The sequence below is a fragment of the Prunus mume genome, linkage group LG7 (assembly GCF_029339155.1).
Source record: "Prunus mume cultivar Tortuosa linkage group LG7, ASM2933915v1, whole genome shotgun sequence".
In the NCBI taxonomy this organism is placed as follows: domain Eukaryota; kingdom Viridiplantae; phylum Streptophyta; class Magnoliopsida; order Rosales; family Rosaceae; genus Prunus; species Prunus mume.
The window spans coordinates 16,193,341-16,215,195 of NC_142704.1; the positions used below are offsets into that span (position 1 = coordinate 16,193,341).

The window sequence follows — 21,855 nt, forward strand, 5'->3', positions numbered from 1 at the left end:
TGTGGAAAAAGATAAAAAAAGGTCATCCTTCTTAATACTTAACCCTTGTACATCTATACACACCCAACCATTCTTCATATTAAGTTTTAGAAAAACACAAACTTCTTTACACCATATTTCCAGATTACTCTTCTCTCTCAATCCAAGAAATCCTATTACACTCTCATCTTCTCTTCACAAACCCTAAATACGGTATGCAAATAGTGGCTTGTGGGTTGCCATTGAGGTATGTAATGTGAGATTATTTCTTGGTTTGGGAACTCTTCCTAGAATTATTGAGGATGATGTGATTAAAGACTTGTTGTAATTCTGTTTGTTATCAATACATCATTATTAATACAACTATTTTTAATTTAGTTCACAAGTTATTTGGTCATAAAAGACCAAAAAAAAGGGGGAAAAAATCATCATCAATATAGAGTGAAATATTTTCTAGATTGGGTTGGGAGTGTATTAACTTTTCAACGAGTTGAAAGAGTTCAATAATTTTATGCACTAGAGTTTGAAGTTTCTCTCGCTGAATTTGACCTTTGTTCAACTGTTCAAGGCAAAGCCAAAAGACTCAAGCACAAATTGTAAGGCGTGTGTTGTTGATGCAAGCAAAGAGCTTGATCAGTGCTGCCCTTGTTTGGGCAAAGTGAGTGATAACAAAAACAAGTTCTATTTATGGAATGATCAAGTAGATGAACCCAAACCAGACACAAATAAATGAAGGTTACGATAGTGGGGTGTGAGGTTGATGAGGTTTTTGTTGTTGTTGTTGTTGTTGTTGCTAGGTGTGTATTTAGGGGCAGTTTAGGAAGATAGTGGGGCTTTCTTAGAAATTGTGAAAATTTGAATTAGAAATAAGGGTGAACTTAGAATATGGGGTGAACAGAGGAAAGTGCGGGGTTTAAATAGAAAAACTCTTAACTTTTTTTTTTTTTTTTTTATAAATTAGAACTCATTCTACTTATCTCTCTTGGATGTAAAACTATCATTTTATCACCGAAGCTTCCAATATATATGATCAGATTGCACATGTGCAAATGTTCTGTGCCCTATTGATATTTCCTATTTCCATTTGATATAATTTTGTATAGTGGGGTGGGGTGATATTTGGGTTTGTCATGTTAGGAGTATTATTATTCACTTCCTTTTGGAACGTTGATAAAGATTCATAGCATTTAAACCATATCAATATGTTTCCTTTTTCTTATATTTAAAAAAGATTGGAGTGTAACAACTTCACCAAAATCCATTCATTTTCAGTTCACAATTCGCATAAAAATGAGGAAAATGGTTGGGAAAACGAAACACAAACTTGACACCAACACCACCATTTTCGACATCTCACTGCACTCCGATTTCCTTGCCAACAAAAACAACCCGGGAAAGCCACCAAAACCACCATGTTCATGTTTCGTCAAGCCTCACGCCTCTTGGGTCGACCCCCTTGCCCGAGCAGGATCCGAGCCTTGTGCACAGAGGTCCCGGCGGCCAATCCCAACGCCGACTCAGCCTTCATCGAGTCATGGAAGAAAGTGATACCAATCATGGACCCACCCAAAACTCCATCAACCTATATGGAGCCCCGCCCTCCCACCCCTTCTTCTCTCCCTTCCAAACTCACCATCAACTTTGTCCTCCCCTACTCCTCTGAGCTCTCTGGCAAAGAGGTCTGCGCATATATGCCCTTCTGGCTTTTTCCTTCTTTTCTTTTGTTCTTGGCTTTTGTTTGGATTCGGTTATTAATTTGCTTTCCTTTCGTTTTTCAAATTTTTAATGCCTGATTATTTACTTTATGTTTTGTATTTTCCCATATTGTTTGGATTGGATTTGCTGATTGGGTGTTAAATCTTGTCATTATTTGGATTTGTGGGCTAATGTGACTGAAATTTTGGTATAATATGTGTGTACCGTCTGGATTAGTTGATCAATATTTGTGACTGATTTGTGAATTTATTTGAAGGAGGACAGATTAATTTAATGGAGATGAACTAATTAATCATTAAATTTTGTACTGTTAGTTTTTTATGCTCCATTCTTTAACACGATGGTTGAGGACAAATGTTATATGAGATAGGGTTATTAAATTCATGCTTTATGGCCAATGGAGTCTAGCCCAGTGGAAAAGGACCTTGGCGACTTGCAGACTAGAGGTCTCATGTTCGAATCCTCATGGCATCATAGTTATGTATGTGTGTGTGAGAGAAATCTTCCTTCCTTGTAATTTAGACTATCGTTTGTACTAAAAAAAAATTCATATTTTATGTTTTATCTTAATTTTTTATTCTTTCATGATATTTGAGTTGTGGGAATTTTACATTAGACGGCTTCTCGTGGTTTAGAAGGTGTGTTTACTCTTCTAAATGGTCGTTCATCTTTATCTGGGATATATATATATTTTTTTTTGGTAGCTATGTCGTTCATCGTTCATCTTTACCTGATATTCAGTAATTTCAAGGCAGCTTGATAGCTGCGAAAAGGTTTGATATTCAGTTTGGCGGCCATTCATAAATGGCTTATTCATATGCTTTTCTGTTACAGCATCCTGAGTTCATATCCCAAACCAAGTTTACTTGTTGTACAAGAATCAGTTATCTTTATTTTTAATTTTTGAACACTGTTGATAGTGCTTCTATAAGCGCACTTTTATTACAATAACGCCGATACTTTTGTTGAAAATTCAAGTGCTTCTTGGACACCATTCTGTTTACTTTTCTGATGCCTATTAAGAACTTCAATGACATGTTTCAGGTTGACATGGTTATGGTACCAGCAACAACTGGACAAATGGGTGTTTTGCCTGGCCATGTAGCAACAATCGCAGAGCTTAAGCCCGGTATCCTCTCGGTGCACGAAGGGAGCGAAGTGACCAAGTATTTTGTGAGCAGTGGGTTTGCTTTTATTCATGCAAATTCTGTTGCTGATATAGTTGCTGTGGTGGCTGTTCCAATTGACCAGATTGATGCAAGCTTAGTGCAAAAGGGACTTGCAGAGTTCACCCAGAAGCTCAGTTCAGCCACAACTGATTTGGAGAAAGCTGAAGCGCAGATTGGGGTTGATGTTCATAGTGCTCTCAACTCTGCTCTCACTGGTTGATCATTTTGCCATGCTTCATCCATTAGTTTTTCCTCCTCCTCCTCCTTCACGCCAGTGGCTATTCGATCTTATTCCTTGAGCAGTAATCTTGCTTGAACGATTTTGTCTACATCATTTTCAGAGAAATAAAGTATTTCAGAACCCATGATTTTTATTTTTATGTTTTGCCCAACTTAAGGGGGAGGGGGTTTTTTCACACACACTGTCAAGGTGTCATGGAAATTTTAACCTGAAACCCAAGTAAGGACCCGTGGTTTTTTTTAATCTTTGTTCAAAATGTGTGTCTCAAGTTGGGAGCTTATTAGGTTGTGACTTGTGTGATACCACATAATTGGAAGAACACAATAAATAAATAAAAGCTCGTTACCACAAGTTCACAACCACAGGTCCACAGGCATCAATTTGGTTGTAGAACCGACCCCCCGTTCACCAGAAAAGCATCAGTTGATTTCCCTTCCATTTTTCTCGGTCAGTTTTTTTTGTGTTTCTGGGAATTTTTTCCCAGACCTAAGTGAAAGGATTAATTCTAGGTAGAAAAAATAAATATATAAAATATAAAAAAAAACTAGTTCAAGACACTCAAAAGCTTCCCCGACATCCTCATCTTGGTTCACCCACATAGAACCACCTGATACCCGCCACTGGGAGATTGAGTATGAGTTACTAGGAGGGAGCAGGTTTGAGGCAATACGGCACAAGTATGAGGGGTACGGGGATGATGTGTTGCCACACATTCTGTTTTGGGTTGGTTCTGATCCTGAGTCCTCGTCTTATTTCTGGATTTGTCCAATATCTGCTCTGCCTTCACTTTGTCTCTGTTGAAATTAATGCACATTTGTGCTAAAGAAATGTGTGGAAAAATCTAGAAGCTTTGAGATGAGCCTAAACTATTGGAGAATTATCTAGAGAAAGCCACACACTTGTGGCTGGAGTAAAGTCGGCAACTACATGCAACTATGAAGATTATTCTAGAAAGCCACACACTTGTGGCTGGAGTTAGACAAAGTCGGTGGAGAATGTCTATGTCGGTTACTCTCATCTATAAAAGGACTTGTAGCCTTCCAAAGCGGAGTGGAGTCATCCACCAACTCCCAATCTATAGGGAGTCTAACAAAAGAACTCCCAAACTATAAGGAAGCCAAGAGCTACCCAAAGCTAGCTATGTTAGGGAGCCAATAAGCTAACCAATCAAAGTGTAAGGGCCAAATAGCCTAAACAAATTTCAACCAAGTGTGGTAGCCAAAATAAGCCAATATGCTAAGGAGATTAATTAGCTTACATCAAGCCATGTACTATTCTCCTCCAAATCTAATGAAATCACTTTGTTTCAACTATTGTCTATTCTCTATTGTCCTAAACCCCTAAATTTCTAACAAGTGGTATCAAAGCTGGTTCGATCGCATATTGGACGTCAGAGCTAGTTCGGTCTCTTTGGGCATAAGGGTCAACTCAAGTTCTCTATCAGAGCCCTGTTCGATCAAATATGAGTGCATGGGCGCATGGGACGATTCTAAGGAAGCAAGGTATGTGTTATCAATACTAAATTCAAGGTTTCAAGAAATCTAGAGAAGGGGTAGGAGATTCTAGAATGTTCTAGAGGAGGATATAGTGAAAATAAAAGAGATGGCATGAGAGGAAAAACTTTCCTCCATGTGGGGTGTGCTAAAAAGAAGCCTGTATGTTGAAACTAAAAAATTTGGGCGTTGAGAAGAGAAAAATATTGTCGGCAAAGAATTATCAAGGTAATTATGATCAAACAAAGTGCCACAAGAGCACGGAGTTGCAACATCAACTAGAGCTTCATCAATGCTATCTTCAGGAGGAGCATAATGTGAACAAGACTCTTCCGTGATTAAGGATACAAAACATGCTCGGAGAAATACAAATGTGCATTAAGGAGGAGTGTTGAAATTAATGAACATTTGTGCTAAAGAAATGTGTGGACAAATCTAGAAGCTTTGAGATGAGCCTAAACTATTGGAGAATTATCTAGAGAAAGCCACACACTCTTGTGGCTGGAGTAAAGTCGGCAACTACTGCAACTATGAAGATTATTCTAGAAAGCCACACACTTGTTGCTGGAGTTAATGGACAAAGTTGGTGGAGAATGTCTATGTCGGTTACTCTCATCTATAAAAGGACTTGTAGCCTTCCAAAGCGGAGTGGAGTCATCCACCAACTCCCAATCTATGGGGAGTCTAACAAAAGAACTCCCAAACTATAAGGAAGCCAAGAGCTACCCAAAGCTTGCTACGTTAGAGAGCCAATAAGCTAACCAATCAAAGTGTAAGGGCCAAATAGCCTAAACAAATTTCAACCAAGTGTGGTAGCCAAAATAAGCCAATATGCTAAGGAGACCAATTAGCTTACATCAAGCCATGTACTATTCTCCTCCAAATCTAATAAAATCACTTTGTTTCAACTATTGTCTATTGTCTATTGTCCTAAACCCCTAAATTTCTAGCAGTCTCATCCCCATGCCCTTTGTCCTTATATTTGCTCTGCCTTCAAATTCGCATTCATACTCACCTCCAAAATCACATCAAACACCTCCAGAATGACGGAGCTTGTGGATTCCCACAAGCCATATTTCTGTTAGATTTTGGAGAGAGAGAAAGAGAGAGAGAGCTTGAGGAAGGAGCAAAATGAATTCTGTTACTTCACTCACGCACACTGTGCACATAATCTAACCATCCATTCTTCCATATTCTAAGATTACATCTTTGCTGTCCACTTGGACTATGATCCAAGGGCTCACATTTAAAACTGTAACTTTAATTTCAAACTAATATCAACTAAATCACTTATACTTCAACAGTCCCTTCTAAGTGTTTAGCTAAGATTACTCCAAGCTTTTCCTCAGGTATTCAAAACGATCCTTGGCCAAAGCCTTGGTAAAAATATATGCAGTTTGCTCCACAATCTCGCAGTATAACATATCAATCTCCCCATTTTGCAAAGCATCTCGAATGAAATGAAATCTCCTGTTTATATGCCTTGTCTTGTGATGATGCACAGGATTCTTGGTTATAGCTATAGCTGAAGTATTATCGCATAGAATTTGAGCAACACCAAACTGTTCTTCACCAAAATCTGTGAGAACAAATCTCAACCAGATTGCCTATGTAGTGGCTTCTACTGCACTAACATATTCAGCTTCTGCAATGGATAATGCAACACTGCTCTGCTTGATGGATGCCTAAGAAAATACACCTAATCCAAGACTAAATGCTTATTTAGATGTGCTTTTCATGTCATCCTCACTCCTTGACCAATCACTATCACAGTACCCAAAAAGCATTACTTCTTTTCCTTTCTCATATGCTATGCCATAATCAAGTGTGCCTTGGATGTACCTAAGTACTATCTTGGCAGTTCCTATATGTTTTCTAGTAGAACCATGCATAAATCTAGCCAAAAGACTTGCTGCAAACATGATATCTGATCTTGTTGCAGTCAAGTATAGCAGACTTCCAACTATCTACTATACACACTTTCATCAGCTTGTTCACTCTCATCCACCTTAGATAATTTTTCATTCACTGCAAGAGGAGTAGCAACTTATTTGCAATCTTTGAACCCAAATTTGTCCAGCAATGTCCTTGCATATATCTTCTGATGCAAGAAGATGTAGGACTTTGTTTGTATCACACCTAAACCCAAGAAATGATGCAATAACCCAAGGTCAGTCATCTCATATTATTTCATCATTTCAATTTTGAACTCCATCATCAATTCTCCTGAGCTTCCAGTTTAAATAATGTCATCCACATATAGAGAAACAATGAGTATTCCACTGTCTGCAGTCTTCACATACAATGCCTCACTAGGACTTTTTTGAAAGCCAGCCTTTGTGAAGTATGAGTTGATTTCTTCATACCAAGCTCTTGGAGCTTGCTTAAGGCCATATAATGCCTTCTTGAGTCTGTAAACTCTATCCTCTTTGTTCTTAAGCATGAATCCAGGAGGTTGATCCACATATACCTCCTAATGTAATACTCCATTCAAAAATGCTGATTTCACATCTAGCCGAAACAACTTCCATCCTTTATGTGCAGCCAAAGCAATCAATGTCCTGATTGTGCCTAGCAACATGTGTAAAGGTCTCATTAAAGTCTATCCCAGGCTTTTGAGAGTAACCCTTTGCAATAAGCCTTGCTTTATTTTTCTGAACAGAGTCATCAAGATTCAGCTTGGTTTAATAAACCCATTTGACACTGATTACTGGCTTATCAGCTGGTCTATTAACCAACTCCCAAGTGTTGTTCTTTTCTGTCATTGCAATCTCATTTTCCATTGCTTTCTGCCATGACTCATCTTTGACAGCTTCTTCAAAAGTTTCAAGCTCAATGATGCACATATTGCATCTTTCATATATTTCTGCAATGCTTTTATATCTCAGATGAGTGTGATCAATCTCTTGTGGTTCTGGACCAATTTCAACATGTTCTTCTTCTGGAATCTCTGCTTAAGTCAGGCTAGCTTCACTAGTTTCCTTTTCTTTCTCAGTGAGCATATCTGTGATTGGAACTGAAACACTGCATTCCTTTTGTATATTTCAATCCCAGCCTGTTTCCTCATTGAATACCACATCTCTAGAAATAACCACTCTTCCAGATGCAATGTTATAAAGCTTGTAGCCTTTTTCACAGCTTCCATACCCTAGAAACACACATCTTGTGCTAGCCAGATCAAGCTTTTGTCTCTGTTGATTTGGGACATGTGCATAGCACAAAGAACCAAACACCCTTAAGTGTTTAATTCCTGGCTTTCTGCCACTATAGGCTTCAAATTGAGTCTTTTTGTCCAAAGCCTTAGTTGGACACCTATTTAGGATATATACTGCAGTGTTGACAGTTTCAGCCCAAAACTCTAATGGCATCTTTTTCTCAAACATCATACACTTAGCCATCTCCACAATAGTCCTACTCTTTCCTTCAGCCACTCCGTTCTGTTGTGGTGAATATGCCACAATGAGTTACCTTTCCATTCCCATTTCCTCACAGAATATTTGTTGAATTCAATGGATGTGTACTCTCCTCCCCTGTCACTTCTCAATTTCCTCAACTTATATCCACTTTGTAGTAGTTGCCCTTGGAAATATCTCCTTACATTGTTTACCTAGAACACAACCCTCACATACTTCTTTAACTGCTTTGATTTCTAGTAAGCCTACCACCATTTCTTGTTCCTGCAATAGCTTTAAACTGCTCATGTTCAAATGTCCCAACCTCCTATGCCACATAGTTGTAGAGTGACACACACTTACCTTGTAGGCAGTGTGTATTCCAGATTGCAATTTCATTGGAAAGCTTCGATTTCCTCTCATTTGCACCTTTGCAACCATGTTAGAGTATGAACTGTCATCATAAATTTCCACCTTATGATCTCCAAAGACCAAGTAGTACTCATGCTCCATGATTTGACCCACACTGAGTAAGTTTTCCTTCAGTCCAGGCACCAGCATAACTCCTTGATGTATCTCTTGCTATTTTGGTTTCAACCACCAGATTTCCTTTCCCAGTCACTTCAACAAGCTGCCCAGTACCCATTTCAACCTTTGCAGTCACATTCTTGTTAATATCAACAAGTAGATCATCATTATCTATCATATGGTTACTACATCCACTATCTATATACCATACATCCTTATATCCTTTTACACTAGCATTGCTTGATTCTTCTTCTTTTTTCTTCTTTGCATCAACTCTTTTCGAATCTGAGCATTCTACTCCATTCTCAACAAATTCCCATAACCCATGAGATTTGAGGATGATTTTCATTTGTATGCTCTAGAATTCATAGTTCTTGCCGTTGAAAATCAGCACTCTCAGCTCACCTCCTCCAGACCCAGCCATGTTAGACATAGATCTCACAAGCAATTTCTTCAATCTCAGCTCGTTTCTTTCACAGACTCAAACTCCCAGAATTAAGTGATCGAACCTGGCTCTAAGGCCATGTTAGATTTTGGAGAGAGAGTAAAAAAAAAAAAAAAAAGCTTGACGAATGAGCAAAATGAATCTGTTACTTCACTCACGCACACATTGTGCACATATAACCGTTGGGAACATGATATTTCCAAATTACATCATCCAAATCTAACCATCCATTCTTCTATCCTAAGATTACATCTTAGCTGTCCACTTGGACTATGATCCAAGGGCTCACATTTAAAACTGTAACTTTAAACGAATTTCAACTAATATCAGCTAAATCACTTATACTTCATCAATTTCTTGTTGTTTGTGTTTATGTATCTCCTCTTAATAAATTCCAACTTGGACTTAAGATCATGGTCTTGTATCGAGTCTAGTTGATATTTTTCACCACTGTATTTTATCATCTTTCCTTTCCATGGCTCTTCACTCACTCCAGACACCAAAGTTCTAAACCCGCCTCTGAAGACATCTCATTTGAATAGTCCACATTTGAATTACCCACCACCAAGCAATTTTTCAGTTTGCCCTCCCCTTGCTTTTGATTTATGTCCTCCACCATTGCCTTTCACAGAAGCTCAGCCGCTTCCCCATCATCCTCATCTTGTACATATTTTATAATCTCATGTGGAAACAAAGCATCCGGCTTTATTATGCCAATGCCGCCTCTTAAATTGCCTCATCATCCTGCTGCTGCTGTTGCTTTCACCTCCTCTAAGTCCTTCTTAACTACACAGCCCCCTCTGATTTTTAAGAAGTATTAATGTTGGTGTAACTGGCCAAGGGCACTAAAAACTCCTTCCTTAGCCGTTCCCACTCTTCTGATACATCTGATTCTGGAGGCAAAAGCCTTCTTTCAATGCTTTCATGCTGAAAAATGGATCTGTAGAGGCCGCAGTCTATGGTGCAACACTCTACAACTCGGGATACCAAAAGATCAGCATCAATTTTGTGGTGGCTATCACCTTTGCGGCGGCATTCGTCGTACTCTTTATCTCAATCAAATAATCATATGGCTTCATCTTGAGCTTGAGATGCTTCATTTTTTTTTATAGCAGAGTTCAACAGCTCCACAAATATATCTACAACTCGTGTAACAATCTGTAATGTGGGTCACTGTCGTATACCTATCAGGATAAAGATGAAGATGAAGATGAAGATACCCAGCAGCAGCATCAACGTCGTTGTCTAGAACAAGAATGTGATGCACAATCATATCGACAAGTGTATCCAAACCCGCAGTCCGAGGCAAGTCGGTAATAGCTTGGAGAATTGCGGACTTGAATTGCATAATGATATATTTAAAGATGTTACTCTAGGGAAAGAAAGAACCGGTCACACTGGAGAAAGCGACCGGTCGCCACAACTTGGAACTGAATATGGTGCTTTCGTGAAGAAACAACAGGTCACACTCGAGAAAGCGACTAGTCGCCACAGCCTGGCGATGATGAAATCGGTCTATGTGAAGAAGCCACCAGTAGTGTCACATCCCGGGATCAGCTCCGCCGTAGCATAATTTTGTCCGCTTTAGGCCCCCTCTCTGCCCTCACGGTTTTGTTTCTGGGAAATCATGAGCAACTTCTCAGTGGGTCACCCATCCTGGGATTGCTCTAGCCCCAACTCGCTTAACTCGGAGTTCCCATGACTCGAAGCCGTGAGCTCCCAGAAGGCCTCGAGCTAGATGGAGGTGGGCATGTACATATAATGCACATCACCCCCTCTTCGTTGGTCGATGTGGGATGTTACAAGTAGCACTGGAGAAAGCGACCGATTGCCATAGCCTGAAAAGTGTGATAGTGACCTTTGTGATCCGTGTGCAGCTGAGTTCGATGCAAGACCCACCCTCTCCCTTCCATTGCTTCAATCAAGTAGTGATAGTGAGATAATCTCTGATGATCTATCTATGCCAAGCTATGAGTTGTGTTGCCCATGGAATCAACCTTAGAGGGGGTGAATAAGGTTAATTGCTATTTTGAATTTAAACACGGATAAGTAAATTGACATGCACAATAATAAACAAATAGGGAAAGAGAGATTCAAATTCAGAGATTTATACTGGTTCAATCCACCTAACCTACATCTAGTCCTCAAGCACACCACTTGAGAGTTTGATCCACTGTTGAAAAACTCCTTGCAGGTGGAGTTGAAACCTTGACATTGTCAGAGTACACCACTTCTTTACAGCTAGAGCACACCACTCTAAGATACAAGATGGAAGACACCCTTCTCACCTCACAGTGGCGGACTCAGAAAATTTTCAGAGAAGGGGCAATTTTTAAAAGACTAAAAATTTGAAAACAAAATTTAGACAACTATTATCTTTAGAATTTAAACAATACTAATGTCACTCATAATTGATGAAAAAAATAACAGTACAAACAAAACATGGAAACCTCTTTGAGACATTTAGTTGAATACATAGCAGGCGCTAGCTAAAATTTTAAACGGTGAGGAGTATGTTTTTTGAGGCATCAATTGTTTTGACAAGAAAAATTTATAAATTTACTAATTAATATTGACCCATAATAATGAGTATAATGTAATTAGATATACGCACTTATTCATCTAAGCAGAATAAGCAATCCCAAAATATAAAAGTGAGAAATAATAACCTGTAAAAGCAACAAGAAATATTACCTCATAAAATATATCTTCAAGACTAACCCATCAGCACTTAAATTTGCACTGAAGAAATCTTCGAGAGATTTGGGTTGTGGGTTTTCTAGATGGAAGGGAATCCTAATTTGCTCACATGGTTAATTGATTATGGGATAATTAAAACGTTTTTTCAGCTGGAGGATAATAAGATGGTTACAGTGGTAATTTGCCAAAAGTCAGAATTGCATCAATCAATACTCCCCATTTCATTAAACACCTTTTGAGCTGGAGGATAACAAAGACGACGTCATTTGTGCTGCAAAAAATTGAAAACATAAAGCCCAAGTCATCTTCCTCGTTTTGAAACCCCCTGCAACACACCTCAGATGCAGAACCTTGGGACCAGCAGAGGTGCATAATCCAGCCTTTTCACAGGATTTACGGCAAGGGGAGGTGCAACTGCTCCTCCTTGCGCCTCTGTAGGTCCGCCGCTCACAGAGTGAAATCATCCCTTTTTACAAGTTCGAATCGGAACAAAAATCTCTCTTATTTGAGAGAGATATACAATTGAACCTCACACAAAGATAACCCTCCTTTCTGAGTAGGTGATTACAAACGTAATTTTGGACACTATAACTCTCGTATGAATTTGAACAAGGAATAGCTCAAGAGAAAATGATATTCATAGTAAGATGAATGCTTGTAAGCTTGAATGAATATGTTGAGTTGTTGTCTTCACCAAAAATCTGAATACATATTTATAAGTATGGAAATATAGATGTTGGAAAGATAGAGCCGTTAAGAATATAGCTGTTTGGAAATATAGTTGTTGGAAAACAAATGTCTTTGTATTTTCACTTTCATTTATTTTTATAATACTCCATTACTTAAGTTTACAATGTAAATAAGGAAGTACCCCCATTTGGATTCAAATAAAAATACTAGATAATCAAATTCCCACCAAATCAAAATATAAAAAATCGGTTTTAGTTCAACATGCGATTTGGAATAAAAATGAAGGCTTATAAAGTCAGTATATACTTCATATAAAAATCTCATAAAATCATGTGTTCTTATTTGATATGTAGGGAACAAAAGCCGCCAAAAATTATCTTTAGAAAATGATAATTCTGAAAAAGTATTTTTCATACTTAGCCAAAATTAGATAAAACAATTTTGCATGTATGATATGAATGCATGAAGGAACCTAAGGTCAATCTAGGTAAAGAGCCTTAGATGTTCAATTTACAAAGAGTTTTACAAGAATAACCTAACTCTTCCGTATTGAAGAAATATCTGCTTGAGTATCGGCTTCTTGCTTCAATGTTCCAAAAGTCTTCCAGTGTGTACAGTGTTTTTGATCCATTTGAGAATACCTGCTCCTTACAACTTATCACACTTGAAATACATTAGATAAATAAGGAAAAAAAAAATTATCATCAAAATATGCACAATAATATTAAAGATCGTACAGCTAACAAGTTGTCCCCAGGTACCACTCGTAAAAAACCTAATGCAAGTCTAAATATCTTATTAGCCACTATGTGTCAACTTATTGTTTATCTAAGTCATATGAATCTTATTTGTGTCAATTATCTAGTGTATGTGTGCCAACTAAGCTACCAGATGCTTTATCTAACCCTAAATTGATGGATGCCTTGAACAAGAATAAAACATAAGATTTAGTTATTTTGCAATGCAGATGGGTGTTTACTTTGAAGCATAAGGCTGATGATTCCATTGACCATTACAAGGCTAGATTGGTGGCAAAAGGTTATACTCAGACCTATGAAGTAGATTATTTGGAGACTTTTGCTCCAGTAGCAAAGCTCAATACTGTGCGTGTACTCTTGTCCCTGACTGCTAATCGTGACTGGGCTTGTTACAGTTTGATGCAAAAAATGTGTTCCAACATGGTGAGCTCAAGGAAGAAATATATATGGATCTTCCCCCTTGTATTCTTGTGACCTCCAAGGAGGGTGTTGTGTGTAAGTTGCGAAAATTCTTATATGGATTAAAGTAGTCTCCAAGAGCATGGTTTGGGAGGTTTGCAGTATCTATTAAGAAAGTTGGGTATATGCAGAGTAACTCAGACCATATTTTATTTCTAAGTGTCATAAAGGTAAATTGACGACTTTAATTACTTATGTTGATGATATGATTGTGATTGAAGTTGATCAGGCAGAAATGCAAAATCTTCAGAAGTATATGGCTTCCGAGTTTTAGATGAAGTCATTGGGTGATTTGAAGTGCTTTCTTGAGATTGAAGTTGCCATATCTAAATATGGTATCTTTCTGTCCCAAAGAAAGTATGTTTTGGATTTACTTGCAGAGACTGGAATGTTGGATTGTAAACCAATTGATACTCCTAGTGAACATTATCATAAGTTAGGGTTGTATCCTAATCAAGTCCCTACATACAAGCTCTTAAATATCGATAGTTCCGGAATCATCGGTGGTTCAAAAACACAAAAATATCCGGAAAATATCGATATAGATAAAAATTGGATAAAAACCACGGAAATTGTGATAAATACATGGAAATTTTTAATGAAACTTTAGAACAAGTCCATTTAGTCAATCATCTATTATTTTGACACAAAAAATTGGAAGGAAATGCATTGCATAGTGGGTTTAAGTGATTTAAGTTGATTATATTGCGAGCTGACAAACTCTGTGACTTAGAAAATCTAGAGTAATTATGAAAGAGAATTGAACACCGCCTAGTAATTTATTTATCATTTTTCAGTACAATATTTTACACTTTATAAATTGCATGGTAAGATAACCTTATTTCACGTTATTCAATGAACATAGTACACATTCTTATATTTATTATTTTATCAAAAATTGAAACATAATTAAAGATGTAAACCAACTTGATTTGTCATGAAAATTAGGCACTTTTCCATGCTTAAAAAATAATAGTGAAGATTGAAAATTAACTAAGAACATAAATAAATTTATCCAAGGAAGAATTAAATAGGAAATAAAGAAAATGATTATAGAGATTTAAGTAATTAAGCAACAATTTATTTCACGTTATTCACTGGAAATGGTACACGTTCTTATATTTATTATTTATCAAAAATTGAACAATAATTAAAGATGTAAACTAATTTGATTTTTTATGAAAATTAGGCACTTTACCGTGCTTAAAAAATAATAGTGAATATTGAAAATTAACTAAGAACATAAATAAATTTATGCAAGGAATAATTAAATAGTAAATAATGAAAATGATTAAAGAGATTTAAGTAATAAGCAACAATTTGAAGGAGAATTTGGTAATGTAAGTACTTATAATGAATAATAAAATAATCAATAACATTAAATAGATTAAATAGAAAAGAAATAAATTATATTAAGTAATTAAGTAACTGATCAACAATATAAAACAATAAGTAATTATGTTAATTTCTATTTCGAGAAACAGCTCGCAAGTATTATAAATACGAGATTCCATAGTTTATAATCATAAAGTGATGACTAGCATGGTGGTTAAGTGGCTACAGATCTTGGAGAAGCAATTTTTTTTTAAAGGACAGCAATACCAAACTAAGGGCCCGTTTGAGAGTTCTTTTGGAACAGTTAAACAAGATCATAATTTAATTAAGAGATTTATGTCTTTAGGACTATAATTAGGATTTTATCTTATTTCCTAATTTAACTATACTGGGGTTACACCCTTATATTATGGGAGTTTCACTAAAACACCCCAAATGGAGGATGAAATTATAAAAAAACCCAACACCCAAAACACTTTATTTAAACACACCCAAAACCACATCATAAAATTACAAATACACACATTCAAACTATTCCATCTTCTAGTCAAAACCCATCTTCCCCTTGTTCTTTCCCCTTGGCAACACGCATTTATAAACACACCCAAAAAGTTGAAAATTTAAAATTACAACATTCGATTTGGGAATTCTTGGTGATCAGTGAGCAATAATGCAAAGAATAGAACAAGATTTTAGGATCAATAGTGGTATGAGATCGTGATTATCTATGTTTTCAATAATAGTTTAGCTCAAACATGGGTTTTTTTATACAACTGTTACTTATGTCTAGGTCTGGGTATTATCTTATGAAATTTGTGGAAGAAGAAAGAGACAAAATATGAGAGAAGTAAAGATATGGCTTTAGGGTTAATGGGCTTTATTCCTTTTGGAGAATGACTCGTATAACGTTTCCCGCTCAGACATAAACACAAAACAAAACGTTTACAACTCCAAATTCAATTCTGCAGCCAGAGAAGCACACAGACTGTGAGAGAGAGAGGGAGCGTGTTTGTGTGTGTGTGTGTGTGTGTGTGTGTGTGTGTGAGAGAGAGAGAGAGAGAGAGAGAGAGAGAGTGTGAGGCAGGAAGAGTAGGATAGAATGAAGTACGTTTTGGTAACAGGTGGTGTGGTGAGTGGGCTGGGCAAAGGCGTCACTGCCAGCAGTATAGGCGTCATCCTCAAAGCCTGTGGCCTTCGCGTCACCTCCATCAAAATCGGTTTTCTTCTTCTTCTTCTTCTTCTTCTTTTTTTCTCTTTCTTTCTTACTATCTCTACTATAAATGCTTCAATTTTTTTCTTTATTAATTTGATTTTGGTTCAACAATTTGCAGATCCATACTTGAACCTAGATGCTGGCACCATGTCTCCCTTTGAACATGGGGAGGTTTTTGTTCTCGATGATGGTGGAGAGGTATTTCGCTTTGGACTTGTTTTCCTTTTTTTGGTTTAATATTTATGATACACTTAAGCGGTGCCAAGACAGTACGTAATACTTCACCTTGCCTTTGAAATACTATCTTTATGTTTTATGCTGCTGCTGTGCCTGAGTTTAAACTTTAATCGTAATAGGTTGATTTAGACCTCGGCAACTATGAACGATTCCTAGATGTCACTCTTACTAGGCACAACAACATTACCACTGGGAAGATATATCAGGTGTGGGCTTATATTTTCCTAGTAGGGATGTGTCTCCATGTATCCCCTTCATGAAATGTTGATTTTTTTATTTTAATATGGGTTCCTCATATTTATTTTTGAAATCAGTCTGTCCTGGATAAGGAGCGGAGAGGCGATTACCTTGGAAAGACTATTCAGGTGATGATACAAAATTACGAATGTTAATGAGTCATAACTTTATTTTTTTTATTTTTTTTATCAATTGCACTACTGATGCTTGGCTTCCTGCCATGTTTGAGTCAATTTAGGTTGTTCCACACATCACTGATGCCATTAAGACCTGGGTCGAATCAGTTTCTCTCATTCCCGTTCATGGAAATGAGGGCCCTGCAGATGTTTGTGTTATAGAGTTGGGTGGGACTGTGGGTAAGCGATAGTTAAAACATAGATACTTTACATGACTCATTGTTCTTTCTCTGTGTTTATGTGCAAGAGCTAACTATTTTCTTTCTTCTTAGGTGACATGGAATCCGGGCCATTCATTGAGGCTCTGCGCCAATTGTCTTTTTCAGTTGGTAAGGCAGTGGTGTATGCTGTTTTTTGAGGAATTTTAATGGTTCTATTTATGAGATCATTTCTTCGCCCACATGCTTGATTTAGATTGGTGATTATGTTTTTATGTTGTTTTGTCAAAATATATCATCCAATTACTGCTGTAGGAATATGCAGTGAGATCTGATAAGGACATGTTTAGATTGTTGGTCCAATATGTTATGAGCGCTAATAAACTTGATATACTTCCACTGTTTAAACTTCATCGAGAGCTTGCTGCTCTGCTTTTTCTGGTGTATAGATGTAATGGAATGTGGGATATCCAGAACTAAATGTAACCAATTATTTCCATATGGAGTTGATATCCACTTGGATTTGAATTTTCATTGTGTTAATGATAACTGCTTATGTGGATTTAATTCTTTCCTCAGGGCAAGAAAACTTCTGTCTTATTCATGTGAGCCTGATCCCGGTACTGGGTGTTGTTGGAGAGCAAGTAAGACTTTGTGCTTAGTTGTTGAATGTTATGTTTCTTCATTAGTTCCTCATAGTAGTTTGTAATCTTAGATAATAAAGTTGACTGTATCTTTTGAAGAATTTGATTCATCTTTTTTTCTGGGTGACTGACTCTTACTCTCTGTGTATGTGTCTCTGTGCGTTCATGTAGAAAACAAAGCCTACCCAACATAGTGTGCAGGTTCTAAGAGGATTAGGATTGACTCCTCATCTATTAGCATGTCGCTCTGCGCAGGTACTTCTTTTCATCCATCTTGTTCTTACACTCACACAAGTCAAATAAGCAGATAAATTTAGCCTGAGAACTTTCATTCGGTCCCATTTAAGTCTTGCTTCGACACCCCATATTGGCGCAGTGTGGCCACCTGACTCCCTTTCTATTTTATTCTATCATTATTTCGTCAAGATTAAATTTGGTGGAGATGATTTTTTTGTTTGTTTTTGTTTTTGTTTTTTGTGTGTGACTATATTGCAGCCATTATTGGAAAATACGAAGGAGAAACTTTCACAATTGTGTCATGTTGCAGTAAGTTGCTGAATTAATACTATTTGGGTTTTTTTCTCATCAAACTTTGTTTTCTTGATTACAAGTTTTATATTTTCTTTTTTGTCTTCTTACAGGCTGGTAATATTCTCAATATCCATGATGTACCAAACATTTGGCACATTCCTCTCTTACTTAGGGTGGGTTAAGTAACAATTCTGTCTCCTTGGAGGCTTAAATACTTATTTTACATTTTGTCTAAAGTTTTCTTCTAACTATTGTTTGACACGTTGCTGTTCAGAACCAAAATGCTCATCATTCAATTCTTCAACAACTAAATTTACTAAGGTAAGTTTCACCGTTTACTTCAGATTTAAGGCTTCAATTTTGGTGCTGGACTGATAATTAGCATCAGCCTGTTTAAAATTCTTCCTGTGTAATGAGAACAAAGCAATCTCTACGTAGAATTATGCCTGACTTGGACTCCTTTAGTTGATATTTGTGCTCTCTCTCCCTCCCTAATGATTGCAATTGTGATTATAGACTACATTTGTGATTCATTATGATGCTCGAAATGCTACATATATAGATTACAGGAAGGTTGGCTATGTTAACTTACTGGTGTTTAATGTTCTGTTTCAGCATTGCTATGCCTCCTGATCTAAGAGATTGGACCAAGATGGCAGAGACTTACGATAATCTCACAAATTCTGTGAGTGTTATTAGATAAATGTGCAATGCTCTATGTTGGAACATTATCTCTTTTCTTTTTCGATTCATCCGATGATAATCTGTTGATATTTGCAGGTGAGGATTGCCATGGTGGGGAAGTACGTTGGCTTTACAGATTCATATCTATCTGTAGTGAAGGTGTGATGCTAACTTCTGTTCTATTTTTTCGTTGGCTGGATAGATGGTTTATATTATCTCTAGTTTAGACCTTAGAATTTAGTTATTCATATAACATTCAGTTAATATATGAGTTAGTGCTATTATGTCTCCCTGTTGCTTTGTGCCGTACATGCTTGTTAGATTATTTTGTTGTTAATAAATCGCCAACTTTACGTCTGTCGTATTATGACGGCTAAACTTTCTTGCAGGCCCTTTTACATGCTTGCGTCGCATGTTCTTTAAAGCCATCAATTGACTGGATTGCCGCTTCTGACCTTGAAGATGACAGTGCCAGACTGGTATTGAACCACATCATTTGTGCTGATTTGCTTTAATATCATGTCCATACTATCTTTACTTTAGATTTGTCTCTCTCCTACAGACACCAGAAGCACATGCTGCTGCATGGGAGACTCTAAAGGTACGCTTTAAGCTAAATTATCATCCCCTCGCCAGTACAGTTGAGGGTCTGGGTAATTATGTTTCGATCTATTCTACATTTGCAGAATTCTGCATGCGTCTTGGTTCCCGGCGGATTTGGAGATCGTGGAGTGAAAGGTATGATATTAGCTGCGAAGTATGCCAGAGAGAACAATGTTCCTTATCTTGGGATTTGTTTGGGCATGCAGATTTCCGTGATTGAGTTCACAAGATCCGTAAGCGACATTTCTTTCACTAACATGTTTTCTTCTAATTTTAAGATCATATATCACCCGTAATTTAATTACTTGTTTTAGGTTTTGAGTTTAGAAAGGGCGGACAGCAAAGAGTTCGATGAACATACACCAAATCCTGTTGTAGTTTTTATGCCCGAGGTACAAATTTATGGTGATGCTTTCCTATTCAGTTATGAAATACATATGGCTGCAACATTCTTCCCGTGATAGTTCGTTCTTTTATGTCTGCATATAGGGTTCAAGAACACATATGGGAAGAACAATGAGACTGGGATGCAGAAGAACACTTTTCCAGACTCCTGATTGCATTACTTCAAAGCTGTATGTTCATTATCTATTACTACGTTCAACTTGAGATATACAAGAGATAACCTGTCTGTTACTGAAAATTCAAATTATAAGTTCAGTTACCTTGTTGCATTTATACAGTAAAGTCGATGCAGGTGCCATGTGTTCAAACACTTTCGGTCTGGAAGAACCCATGGCACACGCAATTGAACTTTTACCTTTACTGCATTTATGCTGTAAAACTCTTGAACTTTGTTGGCTAGTTTATTATTTTGCAGGAAGTCTTTCCTGACATCTCAACTATATGTTGTATCTGTGACTGCTTATATCAAAACTAATCCCAGAAGACTGCCACTTTGAAACTTCTTAGTTTTCCACTATTAGCATCCACTTTTTAACATTGGTAATCTGTTATTGCTATCAATTTCTAGGTACCATAACTCGGAGTATGTGGATGAACGGCATCGGCATAGATATGAGGTTGGTTGTAATTTAGTTCAGGTGAAACATGATCTTTCACAAGTGCCTTTATGTGGTGGACATGGTATGATTCCGTCATGATGCAGGTGAACCCAGATGTTATTGGAATTCTTGAAGAAGCGGGCCTAAAATTTGTAGGGAAGGATGAGAGTGGAAGACGAATGGAGGTGGGTTTTCTTCTGGTCTTATGCTCACTTGTAGTGAGCATTTGTCAGAATTTACTTGGTTATAGTTGCACACAATCCTTTCTTACCATTTACTGAAAAGAATTGAATTTGAAAATTTGACATTTTACATGATTTGTGTTACTTTTCTGTTCTGCAGATTTTAGAGCTTCCAAGCCATCCATTCTATGTAGGAGTGCAATTTCATCCAGAATTTAAATCACGGCCTGGGAAGCCCTCAGCTCTCTTTTTAGGTACTAATACAAACAAGTGATCAGCTTTAGATGTCATGTACTCACATTTCTTGTTATTACTGGGAGACATGTATAGCTGCAACATGCATCTTCGAATTACTATGTTTCTCTTGCTGTATCTCTAGTGTTTGATATAGAACTTGGGCCATGTTTCGAAGTACATTACGGATTGTCTCTTTACAATTCCCATTTACATTCAGTGAAGCTCTATCAAGTCATTAAGTCTCTGTACTTCATTTGACATCTGTGACCTTGCAATTCTAGGTCTTATCTTGGCAGCAACAGGGCAGTTGGAAACATATCTTGACCAGCATCCAAATACAAGTTGACAGCATTGAGTCGCTGTCTCAATATTCCCAGATAATTTTTTCAAGGTAGATTTGAATGTGGATGTGGATGGGGCCTAGTGTAGTAAAAGCTAATGTCTTATCTAATTTTGTTACTTTGATCGGTGCACTTGCATAACTTCAAACTTGAACATGGATCGCCATATGACGGAAGTTTACGATGAAAGTGGATCCTGATTGCGGAGCTAGCATCTTATCTTACTGTGGTACACGATTTATCGTGCTGCTCAGTTCAAAGCTTATTCAAATTCTTATTTTTCGGAAGGATTTCTGTAACTCTTGGAATTTTCTTTTCATCATTTATTCACACTTAAAATATGCAGGCATTTGATTCAACCCTAAACAAATGACAGATTATTGTTTCAAAATATTTTTATTTTGTTTTTAATTTATCAAATAGAAAATGTACTTGTAACGTTGTTTACTTTAGTAAGGCCAAATGATTGTACAATATTGCAGTTGATGCCGCAGACTCACACTATACTCTGTATGCGCGAAAGGAAGACCGATACATTAGGATAGGAGCTCTAGTCTGTTAGCACCTCATGGTCATGAATCATGATCATATGGGCGTTCAATTTCCTTCCATCCTAAGATTCTGAACCATGTTCAAAATGAAAAGACGAATTAAGAGACTCGGTAGTTCTCAAGTGGTTAAGAGTAGTTTTTAAAAAATTTGC

At 37.1% G+C, this 21,855-nt stretch overlaps 2 protein-coding genes across 2 annotated transcripts; both read left to right on the top strand.

Annotated features, from left to right (window-relative positions):
- Nucleotides 1-1,291: 1,291 nt before the first annotated feature.
- LOC103328881 (ATPase, F1 complex, delta/epsilon subunit) lies at nt 1,292-3,238 on the top strand. The gene is made up of 2 exons (XM_008231284.3): nt 1,292-1,658; nt 2,740-3,238. The coding sequence occupies exons 1-2, from the start codon at nt 1,392-1,394 to the stop codon at nt 3,082-3,084; spliced, it is 612 nt and encodes a 203-aa protein (XP_008229506.2). The 5' UTR covers nt 1,292-1,391; the 3' UTR covers nt 3,085-3,238.
- Nucleotides 3,239-15,852: 12,614 nt separating this feature from the next.
- Nucleotides 15,853-21,626, top strand: LOC103328880 (uncharacterized). The gene is made up of 22 exons (XM_089055943.1): nt 15,853-16,122; nt 16,237-16,316; nt 16,475-16,561; nt 16,670-16,720; nt 16,831-16,948; nt 17,041-17,097; nt 17,506-17,570; nt 17,742-17,825; nt 18,066-18,116; nt 18,212-18,274; nt 18,376-18,422; nt 18,717-18,786; nt 18,882-18,944; nt 19,175-19,264; nt 19,348-19,386; nt 19,472-19,621; nt 19,703-19,780; nt 19,878-19,963; nt 20,362-20,410; nt 20,497-20,577; nt 20,735-20,828; nt 21,093-21,626. Exons 1-22 carry the CDS (start codon nt 16,005-16,007, stop codon nt 21,155-21,157), a joined length of 1,686 nt encoding a protein of 561 aa, XP_088912069.1. The 5' UTR covers nt 15,853-16,004; the 3' UTR covers nt 21,158-21,626.
- Nucleotides 21,627-21,855: the final 229 nt, after the last annotated feature.

Bases quoted from the DNA above. Each gene is read 5' to 3' on its own strand.
- LOC103328881 (XM_008231284.3), top strand. From the start codon at position 1,392: ATGTTCATGTTTCGTCAAGCCTCACGCCTCTTGGGTCGACCCCCTTGC. The intron at 1,659-2,739 runs GTCTGCGCATAT...GACATGTTTCAG, and splicing joins CTGAGCTCTCTGGCAAAGAG to GTTGACATGGTTATGGTACC.
- LOC103328880 (XM_089055943.1), top strand. From the start codon at position 16,005: ATGAAGTACGTTTTGGTAACAGGTGGTGTGGTGAGTGGGCTGGGCAAA. The intron at 19,964-20,361 runs GTATGTTCATTA...ATCAATTTCTAG, and splicing joins GATTGCATTACTTCAAAGCT to GTACCATAACTCGGAGTATG. The intron at 20,578-20,734 runs GTGGGTTTTCTT...TCTGTTCTGCAG, and splicing joins AGAGTGGAAGACGAATGGAG to ATTTTAGAGCTTCCAAGCCA.